The 16090-nt window shown below is 40.6% G+C and overlaps 1 protein-coding gene across 1 annotated transcript in view; it reads left to right on the top strand.

Moving 5' to 3' along the window:
- The window catches only part of ARHGAP10 (Rho GTPase activating protein 10), a 285825-nt gene that overhangs the window by 244774 nt on the left and 24961 nt on the right, over positions 1-16090 (top strand). The window contains exon 19 of the mRNA XM_012660012.1: positions 13621-13780. Within this exon, the coding sequence (XP_012515466.1) occupies positions 13621-13780 (160 nt within the window). The remainder of the gene's footprint in view (positions 1-13620; positions 13781-16090) is intronic.

A 16090-nucleotide genomic window follows, 5' to 3' on the forward strand; every position in this document is an offset into this window, starting at 1 on the left:
GGGGTCTCTTTCTCATGCTGGTCTCGAATTCCTGACCTTGAGCGATCCACCCTCCTTGGCCTCCCAGAGTGCTAGGATTACAGGCGTGAACCACCGTGCCCGGCCCCCTCCTTTCTTTTTAAAAAAATTTAAATAATGTATTCCTAGGTTTGAAAAAATCAGAGTATAAAAAGATACAAAGTAGAGAGACTCTATTCTGTCCCATCAACTCAGTTCCTGCATCTGCAAACCAGATTTGTTACCACTGATGTTAATAGGTTGATCCATATAAAATTGCCATCTTTAGGTCCAAAATTAATCTTAGCAATTTCAATTTTTCCCCCATTTTGTAGGTTAAAAATAGTAATGCTTTGAGAATTTCATGTGGTTTAGCCAGTAGACTGAACTCCTTCCAGAGTTGAGATCCAGAGTGGATTGATGATCACTGTTCCTGGTAAGGTTGTGCCACATGAAACTGCTATTCGTATATGTCAAAAATGATTTAATATCGGTTTATATGGTTAAACCTATAGTTTCTTATTTATCCTTCTAGAATTCTTTACGTGTATATGTAAGCAAATATGAATATAGATCTTTATTTAGCCCCTTCTGTACTCAAGAGCCAGTTCTGAACCTTTTTTGTTTTTTAAATTTTATAGAATATCTTGTGTTGCTTTTCTTGTCAGTACAAAGAGAACTTCGTCCTTTTTCTACTGCTGTGTAGCGTTCTGTGTGTTCTGTTGTATGGATGTGCTCGTAAGAGGACCTGTGTTGGGCAGCCTAGCCAAGCGCAGGCAGATGTGCATGCACATCCCTTGCTGACCACACACATCCCTTGCTGACCACACACAAGCTTCGAGCCTTCCATAGAAATAATACACACGATATGCTTTTGAATGGAAACAAGTTTTAAAGCAATTTTCAAAATAATCTCACTTTTAAAGGAAAACCGATGTAAAAAAATGTACTACAAGCATAGAAATAAATATGGAAAAATAATCATTTATGACAATGGTTGTCCTTAGGCAGTGAGAGTCTGGTGATTTTGTTTATCCATGTCTGTCTTTCCTACTTTTTTCTATAGTGTATCCACTTGTTGCCTATCTACACACACACAACATACCTTTATATGGATTTAATTTATACAAGTTTCAGCTTAACTGTGAAGCAGCCTGCACTTTGTACTTGATGTGTTGGGTGTAAGTTTAGGATTTTGAAGCAGAAGGGATGAGAAGAAGAGCTCGAGAATGGGTCTGGAGTCCCTCTAGCGTGAGTTGACCGGAGAGACTTCCCTGGCACCACACCGAGAACGACTGGCCCTTACTGCTTAGCGTTGCCCTGCCGGGTTTAGTGCATCTTACGCCTTTACCGAGGTTGCGCTCTCATAGCCACGGCATTTCTCATGTCCCGGCATTTCAGGGTCACTGTTGCTGGAAACAGTGAGGCAGCAAAGAGTTTCAGTGAGTGGTAGACTCGTTTGTGGTTAAGTTTGGATTTAAACTAACCTGGATTTAAATCCCTGCCCTCCTCTTGATGTCTTTTATGGTCTCAGCAAATCCCCCTCTAAGCCTCACAAGTTTGGGCAATAAAACTTTGACATGGTTTTTGCCAAGAACAACTGAGTTCATGGATGTACACCAGCCAATAAGTAGTACATATTCAAGAATTTTAGCTTATGTTTTCTTGAGGGCCTGATATGGATGACATAGAAGGGCTTCAAATATACTTTCGTATATGGTTTGCTTTCAAAGAAAATGTAATTTAGTCTTTTATCTGTGGTGGTTTTTGTCCAGTGTAATACCTAGGCTTCTTGGTTGCTAGCGTCTTCACTAGGCTGTTGATAAGAACAAATGTTCTGGTGAGAAGAGTAGCTAGGAGAGGAGTGGATAGGGAGGAGTGTAACAGCCTTCATTGTCTCAGCGGGGCCAGAGTCTGTGTTCCAAGCACATTGTTCTAAATTTCCTGAGCTGTCAAAGTGGCAGCCTTCCTCAGAAGTTTATGGTAGGCATTTTGATTCAGTATCTGATTACTTTTTGGTTCCCAAGGATAATAGTCCGTGGTTATTATATTTTTTGTTTGTTTATGTAGGCAAAAATTTGAGTCTGTAAATAATGCCCCAGGACTGTGATTATGATATAAAAATGCTCTGTGCTTTATAGAGTAAAGCAATTTGCTTTGACTTCTGTTGACATTGCAACTGAATTGGTCTTACTTGGCTTTATAATTGAATTCCTGCCGTCTTCCATCGACCTTTGCAAGAGGTAGAGGTAGTTCCTGGAGTTGTAACCTAATGCCTGTTAGCTGCTGCTGTAACGTCATAATGAGGTCTGGAGTTTTTGTTGTGTGATTGATTATACAGCTGATTCTCTCATCAGCTTTCCCTGGCATAAACTTTTGGCATATTTTAGCTGTCACAGCAACTTTTTTCAGCAAGTATTATGCTTAATGTTTTAAATCTTTGGGCAATAGAAAATAAAATCTACTTCATAAATTTATGGCAATTTCATTACATCTTTTCGTGCCTTCTTGTGACATTTTAATTTATAGTTCAAGAGTTGCCTCTTCTCTTATTCAGTTATTTTGAGGGTTGCAAATCTGTATGTAGTTTTGTTTCTGTGCCTTTGGGATTGAGGGGTGGGCAGCTACTTCCTTGAGAGTCGTGTTTACCTCTTCTAGACATGATTTCAGATAAATAAATTGCACTACCCCAGTGAATTATTCCTTATCTAGCTACTGACTGTCATTAATCTTGTTAATGTATGTTATTTGGCTTCCTTATGGTTCCCATTTGGTTTGTCTTGTTTCACGAGGGAACCTGAAGTGAGAGGAATTGGGGCACTTTGCCCCCTCCCCAGGATGGCATTATTTGAACTCGCAGTGTCACTGAGAATTGGGACAAGTGGGACTTTAGGAACCTCTCCTTCCACTTGGCAATTTTAACCTGTGTCTCAATGCACCTCCCCCTGCAGAGAAACACAATTATCTTCTTTCCTTAATGCTCCTCTCCTTTTCCCCTAATGTAAGACATAAGGAAGGTTTTCTCTTCAGAGAATCTGGACTGTTTTCTAACAGTAATCATTTAACACCTACTACTCTATGGACAGTAAAGAAGAATTTTCTTTGAATGGTAGGTTGGACTTGCTTTTTAAAGAAAGATGCCTAATACATTTGCAGTTTTAAAAGTTCAATTTTAAAGTCAAACTTTGAATTCCCTACCCTGTCTTTATTATTCTGATTTGTTTAATAAAGGAACTGTGTGTGTGTGTACTTTTCCAGTTAAAACTAAGGTATAAAAATAATATGATATAATTCTCTGGCATGGGTTTTGAGGAGGATGAGAATAAATATTAATATTTAGCCTGAAAAATATCTCAACTTTTGGACTATTTCTTTCTGCAGATCTTACCTGTTTGATGCCTTTAATGATAGTGCTTTGGGAAGAAAGTTATCTCACTCAGTTCTTTGGCCACGTTAGATCAAGTTGACTGGCATATGGAAAGACATGAGGGGAGTGCCAGTTGTTCTGGTTTGGTGTTAACTGGGTTTTGGGCCTGACCATGACCCTCCTCAGCCATGCTGCTCACAGATGGCGCTGCTGTGCCCTGGCCGTTCCATGTGTAGACTGCAGCTCCTAGGTGGACAGGGTCCTAGAATTCGATGATGTTCTGTCCAGCCAAGCATCTGGGTAGGATGTGAAGAAACAAGCCTATTCACTTTTCTTCAATAACCAAGGAGTGGACTACGTGGAAGAAACCAGTCTTAGATAATACAGCTAGGTGAGATATGTTGATCATCTGTGTTTTGGAGGCATGATCTTTTCCCATTTCCCTCAGTCTCACAGTAAGTTTGGGTATCTGGCTGCCCTGGTTTCTGAAAGCCAATAATTATTGGAGTGCTAATGCTAAGGACAAGATGCAAAAGTCAAAATATTGGACAAAACCGTAATCCTTCCTTTGGAGCAATAATGAGTAGTAAAGCTGTTCTGGAAGTCATACTCTTTTACTCAGAGTAGGAATTCTTGAATGTTTCACTGTCCATGACAATTTTCACCTACTAGTCTGAAAGCAAGCACATGTTATAATATACTTTCAAGACTTGAGTAGGAAGGATGAGGCCATGGACAACTAGAACATCTTTGGATGTCCTTGTAAAAAGCAGAATTCCATCCAAAATGGGTCATTGTTCTGATCCCATATAACAATTCTAAAGTGTCTCATTTCTTATGAATCAAGTAGTATACTTTGACCTGCATTAGCCACATTTTAGAGAACAGTACTGCCCAGTGCACCCTACTCTTCCCAGGCACTAGATCATTAAAGAAGGGATGGTAGCTATACCTTTGATTTGTATCAATCTGAAAATTCAATTGTTGGTTCAAATTGCTTCTCTTATGTTGGCTGAAGCTTCTCACTGGCTCCTAGACAGATTTAACTTACATAGGTTACCTCTACATTTGTTGTTCAGCATTAGATTTTACTTACGTTGTCAAGTCCAACAGCATTTTGAACTGGGGGAGGGAAAACACAAGTTTTGGAATATTTTAGTTTATCCTAGTCAAGGTAGCATTAGGCACTAGTTTTTGACGTGATAAAATATAGCAACCCAGACTTTATTTTAGTAAAGTAGAAATTATGCCAGAATATATATGAAATGAGTTTGGTAGTTCTGTTCCTGATAGCCAGCATGACTCTCCTTTTCAGTGTCCTGTATCTCCTGGGTAAACTTAGGAGGGAAGGTCACTGTGGTTAGGAGGAGATTTTATTGATGTCATTGCATCTGCCACATGGTGGAAACTGGGGTGTGACTATCTCCTGCTTAGCCGAAAGGTTAGTTTTAAACAGGCTTATGTAAGTTAGCCAAATGAACAAAACTCTCTTCCTGCTGCAGCGTTTCATAATCCCCTCCCAGTTTCAGGTGCTTCCCATCAACTTCGTTCCCAGGGCTGTTAGTCTGTCTGGCACTGTGACTTGTACCCAGCTGTGTTTCTTGGGGCTATCCTCTCTCCCCTTCCCACCTCCTGGGCTCTCCTCATACACGGATGTTACTTGAGTTTTTGGTGCTTTAGTCCTCTTTGGGTACAACATCATGAGAACAGAAACATCAGTTGGGGAAAGAAGCTGTTGAAATGTGTTAATCAAGAGATTCTAAGTTATTATTGGGTGGCCCTAATGAAAACATAGAACATGTAGGATGCCTGGAGGGAGGAATTCAGGCCCAAGGGTGGAGGACATGAGGTGGATGTGAATCAGAGTGGTTGTGTTCGCCCCCTGCTGGTGGAAGAGTCCACCTGTTTTTGGTTGAAGCCACCCTTAAAGGTAAAATAGATGATGTTTAGTCTTGAGATTTATTTCTCTGTACTTAGAGTGAGTTTTTATGTGTCAGATCACATTTTCTCATTGATTTCTACTGTGATTTCAGAGGTTTTTTTTTTCTCCTTTCAGAAAGTCTTACATACCAATAGATAAAAATAACAGTTAAGAACATTAGCTTTTCACTTTCTGGAGTAGGTGTATGTATTAATTATGGTATACAAGTAATTCCTGTTGAATTAGTAGATGAAAATATATTTCAGTGAATTCTACTTTCATAGTCAACTTCATATTGACTGAATTTAATTCGAATATTTAAGCAATCATGACTGTCCTTTGACTATCAATAGTTAGAAAAAATACCTGTTTAAATGTGGCGTAAAAATGTTATAAATCTTGTTTCCTAATAAACATTTTAAAGCTATAAAGATTTATTTTTTTGCTTTGTCTTATAATTTTGATATGAAATGATTTTATTATCATTGAGTTCTAAATATTTCTTAAATTCTATTATGATTTTCTTTTTAACCATGTTTAGTTTACCAATATATGAAAATTTTAAGAATATCCTTTTGTGTATTCTGCTAATTATTTTACAATATTTGTCAGGAGAATTTGTATAATATTCCTCCTTTGGAATTTATTAAGACTTTATAGTCTTCCTTCAAAAATATTCTATCTCTTCTTGAAAAAATGTGTATCTCTGTTTATTGTGAGTTGTGTGTGTGTGAAATATATCAGCTTTGTATTACTGATAATAGTTCTTTGGTTTTTGTCTACTTGATATCAGTATCTGAGAGGAGTGTTAAAATCTCCAACTATAATTGTTGGTTTTTCTGTTGTTCCTTACACTTTTGGCACGTTGCTTGAAGCTGTGGCCTTGTTTAATCATCTTGTCCCTTTATCAGTATAAAATGACCCTCATGTAGTTCATTAAGATCATTACCTTTCTTTTGGTTCATATTTGCCTAGTATATCCATCTTTTATTCTTGTATTTTTCAGACTTTGTCTTTTTGTTTTAAGCATATTTCTTTTAGTCAACATATTGTTGGGTTTGAAAATATATTTGGAGAGTCACTGTCTTTTAATTGGTGAATTTAATCCATTTATTTTTGATACTTTTCCCCTTCTTTTCTGCTTTCTCTTCAAAAAAAACAAATGTCCTTCTGCTCCTTCCAATGACATATCTTCTGTTTTTTGTTTCTAGAGTAGTTGCCTTTATTTTGAAACTTATAGTCTTATTTATCTATGGATTTCTTAAACTCTTTGTCCACCCCCAATAAGACAAATAACTTAATGAATTCTCAACTCTCTCTCGCCTATCCACTCCAACTATGTTGGTATTTTCTAGAATTTTGGTCCTGGATTATTTTGATGATGTTTTTTTCCTTTTGTCCTAGATTTTTAAGATAATAGACATTAAGTTAGTTGAATATATTACTTCTTTTATTTAAATTCTTGAAGAATTTCTCTAAGAGTATTATCAATATCACCCTTTATGTGGCCAACCTTTGAGGATTTTTATGGCTGATAATATTTTTATTGTACCCATACATTTGAATGGCAGTTTGGCGGTTGGAATATACAATTCTCTGCTCAAAATTATTTTTCTTTAATACTTAAAGAATATTATATCACTTTTATTCTGTACTTAGTGTTGAGAAGTCTAATGTCAGTTTGGTCCTTTTTCTTTTTTATATGGTCTGCTCTTTCTATCTAGATGCTTTTTGGTTTCTTCTTTGTATTTGATCATGTTAAATTTCACAACAATGTGACTAATGTGCAGGATTTTCGTTTTCCTTTATTTGGCACTCTCAGTCCTCCAGATTGAGATCTTTGAAGTTTTTTTTAATTTTGAGACTTTGGTCATTTCCTTAAATATTTCTTCCTCTCAGTTTGTTTCTTCTTCTGAAACCTGGATGCTTGCAATTCCACTTCTATTCTCTATGTTACAAATCTCTACATCTCTGAATTTTCTTATTTGTTGAGTTTGCTGACTGTCTTAGTTTGTTCTGTTCTTAGAAGTTGTGGTTTCCAAGTTGATAGTGAAGAAGGATTTTGTGTGTTTATGCATGGTTATGGTGGGTTGGATCCTTCCTCTCTCCCCTCCTCCTTCCTTTTTTCTTTTCCCTCTCAGGCTGTTGCCTCCCCTGGGCTCACCTAGGTGCTTGTTTCAGAACTAGGTGTTGCCATTGCTAGCATAGAACTTTCGTCGCAGGGATGAGGGGGCAGAAATGTCAAATCCGTTCCCCAGGTAAGTGGAGAACTTGGTCATAGATTTTTGGCCTCTGTTTCGTGTGGAGTGCTTCTCCCAGCCCCTCGTTCCACACGAAGAGCCTGGTCCTATCCCTTCTGTCCCATGCTTAGTGTATGGCAGATACTAGGAGCACCACAGGATTTAAGCATTTGGCTGGTTCTGCTGGCTTTGATTGGTCTTGGAACCAGAGGCTTTGGCTGGCGTTCCCACTGACCTCTGAATGTTCCCTTTATGTTTCTCACCCACAGATATGTGTAACAGGTTTTTTTGAGTGTAGTTATATCTTTTTATTTTTTAAATATTATTATTATTATTATTATTTGCTTTTATTCAGCATATGTGGGAAGGAGAGGTGGGTTTCCACTTAAAATTTCATTGCCATCTTGGGTAGAGATTTCCTGACTGGACTTTATCATAAAAACATTACTGTGTTATAAATGCAGTTAACTCTGTTCTCAGTAAATCTTCCTTTGATCCTAGTGATTAACTGTTGGATAATTAGAGGCATCCAAGATTATTCTGATCTGATAAGAAGAGTATTTGTGTACCAAAGTAGTAGTCTTCAGCTGTCTTCCAGCTAACCAAATGCGTAACTGTGAAGTTTGCTTAAATTAAAACCAACTAATAGATTAGATCTTTTCTTTTTATGCTTTTTTTTTCTTTCCTCTTTTCTGTCTTCTCCTTTTCTTCCTTGCTTCTGCTAATGCATAAGCCAGATGTTTAAGATTGGGGAACATGGAATAGCCTTGCTGCGGTGGAGATGGCCCATCTCTGAGGAATAACAGAAACTTTCTGTGGTTTCCTACCATACTCAGACATCTTCGGCTAAGTGGAAGAACAGCAGGAAAGGGACTTAAAGGGAACTATCTCTGACTTAACTGTTAGGAAATACATTTGAGAGGAGAGAAAGAAGAAACGAATGAAATGGGAGGGAAACCCAACGCTTTATTCCAACAATGCAAAAGCAGTTTTGTTTCAGTGAAATGACCAGAAGATGAATGGACAGAATAGTGTGTCATCATCAGAACAAAAAGTTAAACTAACGAGAGTCAAAGCTTATCCATATATTAAAATTAAAGATATAGTCATCCTCTAAGTTATTAGATATGGGAGAATTATCAAGTTCTTGTTCCTTCTTCATGGTCTAATTTTCTGCCATTCTTTGAAGGTTGTTTTAGTCCCTCATGAAAATAAAGCACTTGTTCATATGCTCAGTCTCGTAAAGAAGTCAGACTAAAGAGTGAAATATGGTTGCCGTCATGAAAAGCGTGCCCTCTTGAATGCCTTTTTCTCCAGGTTTTATGAGAGTTGATGTTTGTGGGGAAGTCCTAAATATTTGCAAAAGAACATTCTTCTGCACTTAAAACACTGCCACCAACATTGCTGTTGAGAGAAGCTTGCTCTTTACATCTGAAATTCCCCCAGGGTTCTCTTACTTTTCTGCTTCTCCACCCTTATTCTCCCCATCGAATGCCCTGACTGCGACTCTGCGTGCATGACGGCAAATCAATAAAACGATGCCAGGGCTACTCTCCTGAGCTGTAGGGTTGTGTAACCAACTCTCCTCTAGATATTCTTGCCTGGACTTTTTCTTGAGACCCCAAACCCAATATGTAGACAACTAGTCTTAATCTCCCTCACCCAATTTGCTCCATGTTTATTTTTTTATTCTCTATTTCAGTTAATGATTGCACCATTCACACAGTTGCCTAAGCAAAGAACTTGAGGGTCGTCTTAAGTTTCTTTCTCACCCTTCACCCTTATCCACTGAGTTCTGTTGGCTGTAAACTTGAATATCTTCTGGATCCATTCTCGAGTGTATCACTCCCCTGCTTAGTCCCTGCAGTAACTTCCCAGTGCCTGCAGAATAAGTTCACACACCTTCGTGTTACATGCAAAACTCTTTACCTGACTTCATACACCTGCTTTCTGCCTTTTGACCCTGTCCTCCAGCCGAATCCAACTGCTCGTGGCTCTGACAGCGGCCACATTCTCTCCTGCTGCTTTTCTTTCAACCTTGATATTTTTTTCTACCTGGAGCTCTTTCCATTTCTTCTGGTAATGATTTCTTCCTAATCCTTGGACTTGACTCCCACATGTCTTTCACCCCTGCCACTGGCAGGTTTAGAAACTCCTTTTTCTGGGTCTCCGAGCTCCTTGACATATTATAGCAAACACCATCTTTTCCTGGTGTTGGTCTTTACCTGTCTTCTGCATTAGACTGTGAGCACCTTTGCATTTGGGGACTGATTCTTTACAACCTTTATAACTCCGCCTTCGTGGTGTGCCTTGTCCATAAGTGGAAGCTCAGTGAGTGCTGGCTGAGTGAATAAAGAGGGTTAGAGATGCTTGCGGCTTGGAAGGGGAGAGGATGGGAATCAGAAACTGTGTGCAGATTTTGTGAGAATACTTTGAGGTTTTTTCCCCTTCTCCATTTCTAGAGGCAGTGGCATTCCCTGTTCATGGCATGCCTTGTGGCAGCGAGTCCACGGTATTTTCTAGGGACTCCTGATTTGCCTGGCGCTGCATCACGTCCTGTCCTCGTAAGGATTACCAAGACCGAGTCATGGTCTCCACCCTGAAAGAATGGGGAACTAAAACCAGGTCATAAAACAATGATAGGACAGTGAAATGCAAAACTGCTGCTGCTTACAGCTGTGAGAACCGAGAGCAGAGGCAGGAGAGGGGTTGGCAGGTGCTTTGTGGGGAAGGTGAGAATTAAACTGGGTGTTGTGAGGAAGTCATTTGCTCTCCTAGATGGCGGTCATTCGTTTTCTAATGAGTTTCTTATCTTGGAGTCTGTTCCTAAGGAAAGTCCTTTAGCACCATTTTTGTTCACTTACCAGAACAACCTTTTTACTCATAGGTCATTTCTGTTTGTAGATGCCTGTTAAAGGTAACACCCAGGGGAAGAGGCTGTATGCCCTCTTAAAAGGAGTGATAGGTGAAAAACGAGGAGGGTATCTGACTTTAATTCTCAATTATAAATTTAGTTTCACAGGACTTAAAATCTTTATTTCACATATTATTGAACACAGAATTTTTTTTTTTTTTTTTTGAGACAGAGTCTCACTGTGTTGCCTGGGCTAGAGTGCCATGGCGTCAGCCTAGCTCACAGCAACCTCAAACTCCTGGGCTCAAGCGATCCTCCTGCCTCAGCCTCCCGAGTAGCTGGGACTACAGGCATGTGCCACCATGCCCGGCTAGTTTTTTCTATATATTTTTAGTTGTCCAATGAATTTCTTTCTATTATTTAGTAGAGACGGGGTCTCGCTCTTGCTCAGGCTGGTTTCGAACTCCTGAGCTCAAACAATCCGCCCGGCTCGGCCTCCCAGAGAACTAGGATTACAGGCGTGAGCCACCGCGCCCGGCCCACAGAATTTTTTTTAAAAAAAGTTTTATTATTTTATTATTTTCATACTAGTTAAAAAGCAGTAATCTGATTTTTGGTGAACTAAAGTTTCAGAAATGGTTATAAGAATTTAGTGTTTAGGTACCTGATACTTATTCTCCCTCAAATTCAGTGATTCTCTTAAATAGATAAGCTCCTTCCTGAACAGTGAAGGAGAAAGGCATTTCGTGCATTTGGACAGTAGGGTGAGGTGTCTCTTCATTTGATCGGTCTGCGTAAACGATCCCTTCTACCAATATTACTTTCACTTAAGGCTTCAGATTGCCACTGTTTGGCAGGAAGGAAGAGAGAATTCTCTTAATAGAATGTGATTTAATATGTTGAATGACAATTTGTGCTGTGTCAGTCTGCTTGGGAAAAGGATTAGAGACAATGTAAATGAGCTGCTGTATCTGATGGTAAAAACATTTCAGGCATCTTTTAAAAGTAACGTTAGACCCTGGTCTCCAGTTCCCCAAAGTTGCTTCTCATTGACAGGTTTCTCTTGGTAGGGGTGAGTGGGGTAATCGCGTGGTCCCTGACTCTCAGTTGCTGCTGCTGCTCCCCTGTGTCGTGTCCTGCCTGCAGTCCCCGTGTTGTGTCCTGCCTGGGCGCATGGCCCAGAGGAGGCCAAGGGCCAGGATCCAGCCTCCTGAAGCCAGGGAGCGGCTGGCGTCCGAGTCGCTGTCGAGGTGATCCTGTTCTGCTTCAGAACTGATGATATTTTGCTACTTCTGGCCGAGCCCCGATGGCAGCTATCATGCAGGCCAATGTTCAGGGTTTACTCTGTGCTGGGGTTACATTTGAGACCCTCTTAATTGTGAAGGGAGCCACTGCTCATGATGCCTGAGGGGCCCAGGGAAAGGCCTGGGAGAGCTGGAGTTCTAGCCCCTCACTGCCCTCGAGTTCATCTGCAGAAAAGAACTGCATGGAGTTGAGCTTTCCAGGCACAGGGGATGAAGCAGCCTTTGTTCCAAAGTGGACTGTATCCCAGAAAGAAAATAAAAGGAAATCATAGCAGTGGTCTATCAGTGGGTTTTGGTCTATTTGCCTGAAAATTGGCCCTTCTACTGAGGCTGAGTTTCTCCAATTAGCTAAATGCTTTTGTGGTGAGGGCCGTGGAAAAAGTGGCTTTGCTGAAGGAGCAATCAAATAGTCTTTAGCAACAGACAGACTCAGACCGGGGAGCAGACCTGCCTGCAGAGAGAGGGCCCGTCTCTAGCTCCACCGTCTCTGTGCAGAATATTCCCTACTAGAATATTCTACACAGGGTCATCCAGGTGTCTCCCCTAACTGGCTTCGTCAGCAACTCCTTCTTCCAGCCATCACCACCATCTCTGACTCCTGCTTTCCTGAATGCTGTTGTTCTAGATCTCCATTTCTAAGATTCTCCCTCTTAGCCTTACTTGTACGCTGGGGCAGGGGTCAGTAAGAATTATTCTGTATAGTCAATTTTCAAGATTAGCATCTTGGGATCTGGCTTAAGAAGAGTCTGGAGTTTCTCTTGTGCTTCATTTTTCGGAGATATGAAATCCATCTAAGGTGGTTTTCCGAGAGCAAGTTCCTTGCTGTTCTTGGCGTTTATCCTTTCTCTGTTTCTAGGACCTAGGACTGAAGAAACATGAAGGTTTCATCTGCCAGGAGCTGTTGGTGGCTGGGGTTATGGACCTCCATGTGTATATCATCTGCTTCTGTGGCAGTTTGTTGGCCACTGCTGTGACCCCTGACCTATGAAATCAAGGCCAAGTTTGTGCCATCTTCACAGAAAATTGCTCCTCTGCGGGGGACCCCAGAGGAGTTAATATTTAATGGGGATTGTGGATTAGGCTGAAGGGCCAAGCTCTGAAGGGTGCAGTTCAGATGCCTTTTATGGTAGCTGGGAGTACCCTGAGAGCGTGAAGTCCAGTTCAGGGAAACAGCTGCTCTTGTGCGCTCTCTTTTCTGTCTTCCACATTTTCCACCCAAACCCGTAATGTGTACAAATGATACTAAACGTATTTACCAAAATGGGCCTCTGTGAATTCATATACCACGCAACTCATTTAGGAAAATGCCTTCAGTTTTGGTTTAAGTTCATCCTGTGCAGTCGCTGCAGGGGCCTGACTTGTATAGCATCCTCCCTGATCCTATACAAACCAGGAAATGGAAATTTCTCTGTCTGGGATTTTAATGTTGGACTGTTGGAAATTGTAATCCAAGATACCAGCTCAGAAGACAAGGTTCCTTTAGAGTTGTTCAATTTATTATGCACTAAGTGGTGACTTAGTGGTAAGGATGGCTTAAAGAACCAACAAATGCCTGGAAGGTGAGAGGTTGGACCCTGCGAGGCTGGTGTGCTGTTCTGAGCTGTTCTTGGTGCCGTTGGTTTATTCCTGGGCTCCTTAGGGATTAGGAAGTCGTTGTGGCTGCCATAGAGGCATTTGTCTTCCATTTGATCTGATTTTGATTATTGTGTTTTCTAGTGGGGACAACACTCCTCACTATGTATTATTTATGGTTTAAGCATCTTTGGTTAAAAACCCTCACAACTTTTAAAGACAACACCCAGGTACTCTCAGGCTGAATTGCAAATGTGATTTTGGATATAATTTGATTGACTAATCAAGTAATGCCATGTAATTATTAGTGGTTAGTTTTTTCTTCTCTGAGTATTTGTTTGAAATTTGATCCTTTTTCCCCCTAGGTGACAGTTCCAACCCTCCTAAGGAGGACACCCCTACCAGCAGTGCGGACTCACTGTCCTCCCCATCGCCCACGACTGCAGCTGTGCATGGGCCTCCCGGACCAGACAAAAATCACCTTCTGGCAGACGGAGGGAGCTCTGGGGACTGGGCATCCCCCATGTAAGTAACTGTGCTTCTGAGGGCAGGAGGCCAGGACTTCATTTTGAAGATTTTCATGGCCAGCGGGTGCTGAAGCTGTTAGATCTAAGGACTCTTGTTCTCTCATCAGTGGGGGCGCCAAAGGGAGAAGGATCCATAAAGCAAAGCCTTTCTTGAATAGTGTCTCTGTGTTCCCAGTATGGAAGGGGTGGGTGGGTGCTACTTCAAGTCTGATCTTAGTTCAATTCATGGCACTTTTGTGCTGTGCAAAGGAAATTTGTTACTGTCCCACTCAGGATGTTTCTCCACTAGTTATGCAACCTTTTAAGGATATGACAGTGCATGCACTGTGATGGGCAGATTGTTGACACTGTCTACAGAATGATGTTTTAATTATATGAACTTTTGAGAGCTTTCTGCTAGCATTCTGCTCTGTTTTACTGCACAGCACTACATATAGTCGAGACTTGATGGATGGTGTATCTTATTTTCTCAGTTTGGTTTTGTGCCAGGCATGTACACATCAGCTCAGGTGTATTAGAACAAATAATATGAATACAAACAAAATACCTTTACACGCGGGCTTGTCAGGCTGTGTGGACCGAGGCTGTGGAGTAAGGGCAGAATGGCGGGGGTGTGAGACATCAAAAGGGCATCATATTTCAAACATGCGCAGAGAAAACACCACTAATAATCGCAAGGCATTACTTGATTAGGCAATCAAATTACTTCCAAAAATACATTTATAATTCATCCAGAGAGTATTAAAAAATTTTTTTAAGCCAAAGTCGCTTGAAATAAATTATAGATAATGATGTCATCTGACCCTAGCTGGGCATTCTTGGGGCTTTAAATGGATTGGAAAGTGTTCCTCAGATTACTTGGCTTTTTATAGTCACTGTGGGATCCACATGAAATCATTATGAACTTATTAAGTATTAAGAGAAGCTGGGAGACATTTGGTATGCTAAAATTTGGGGGTGACCTGAAGACTTGGAAAATCTGACTGAAAGTCCAAATGTGGAAATATTTTCTCCAGGTGATATTCCCCCTGCCCCAGCATTGTCATATATACATATTTTGTATGCTGAAGATTGTGTATTGTGGATTTAAATTACATATCACTCAAATAGGCTTGTCACCTTCACTATTCTTTTTCCAAAATAAAAATTCTCTTTCACTACACGCAACAATAGCAGCAGTTACATAGGAACCCAGAGTCTGTAATCCTGGTTGCAGAAGGTGGAATTTAGCCAGTGTATGTGCATTTTAGTGAAAACCAGATGCCTAATTGTTCCTTTTGGTAAGTATATGTCACAGTCAGTGGGAACCAGTTTAGTCAGTCATCTTTCTTCCACAGTGGCTCTGCAGAAAAGTGACATTATGAGCCGTGGTACAGCCAATGCTCAATTCACAAAACGTCCATGCCTGAAACAAGAAGAGCTTGATATTTTTGGTTATAAATCAAACTAGGAGTGAATTCCCCAGCTTTCTATTCATACAGACTTTAAAATGTCATGAAAAGCACTCCAACCTTGAGAGGCCAAAAAGGGAGGGGGGAAAAGTAGTTGAAGCAAGTCTAGAAGGGAGATTTTTGTTATGATGGAGACTTTCTCCTACTTCAAGGACTTGATTGTTTTGTATGTAATGGATGGAATACGCCTGTGGTTCTTGAAGTATATGCTAGAATGTTTCCTTGTATTTCTTAAGGGATTCACTGGGGAGCCTACATCAGTCCAAATTTATCACTGTGTTAGAAAGTTTGTATCTAGATGAGAGCGCCTCAAACCCTGTGGGGCTTGAGAAACCCCACGTAGCTGGGCCCCACCCAGAGCTCATGATTCAGTTGGTCTGAGAAGGGGCCTAACAGTCTGCATTTCTAACCAGTCCCCAGGCCAGGCTTGGTGAGCCCTGCTAGAGAGGCCTGTCTCCTGCTCCCCCACAGTCCTAGACGTGTGTTGATTGCAAACTGCTTCTTTCAGGAGTGTGATTAGGATACATAATTTCTCTCCCTGTTGTTTTTTAAAACATCCTTCTAGGGCAGTGTGCTTGCTGTCCTTCCAGTAGCCCTTCCGTGCTTCCCACATACTTTGATTCTCTCTGCCTGAAATCTCTCTCCTGCTTTTTTGTTCAAGGCAATCCTGACCTATCTCCAGGGTCTAATTTTATCTTCATCCCCAGGAAGTGTCCCCTCATACTCTGGTCTACAGGGAGCCTCTAAATAATACCTTTCTCTGCTGGTACCCATTCTTTGGCATTAAGAAATCCACATTGTCTTGGAGTATTAGCATTGTTTGATATCTGTAGTTTAAGTGTATCTATCTAATTTTT

Source organism: Propithecus coquereli, unplaced genomic scaffold (assembly GCF_000956105.1).
Source record: "Propithecus coquereli isolate 6110/MARCELLA unplaced genomic scaffold, Pcoq_1.0 Scaffold65, whole genome shotgun sequence".
In the NCBI taxonomy this organism is placed as follows: Eukaryota; Metazoa; Chordata; class Mammalia; order Primates; family Indriidae; genus Propithecus; species Propithecus coquereli.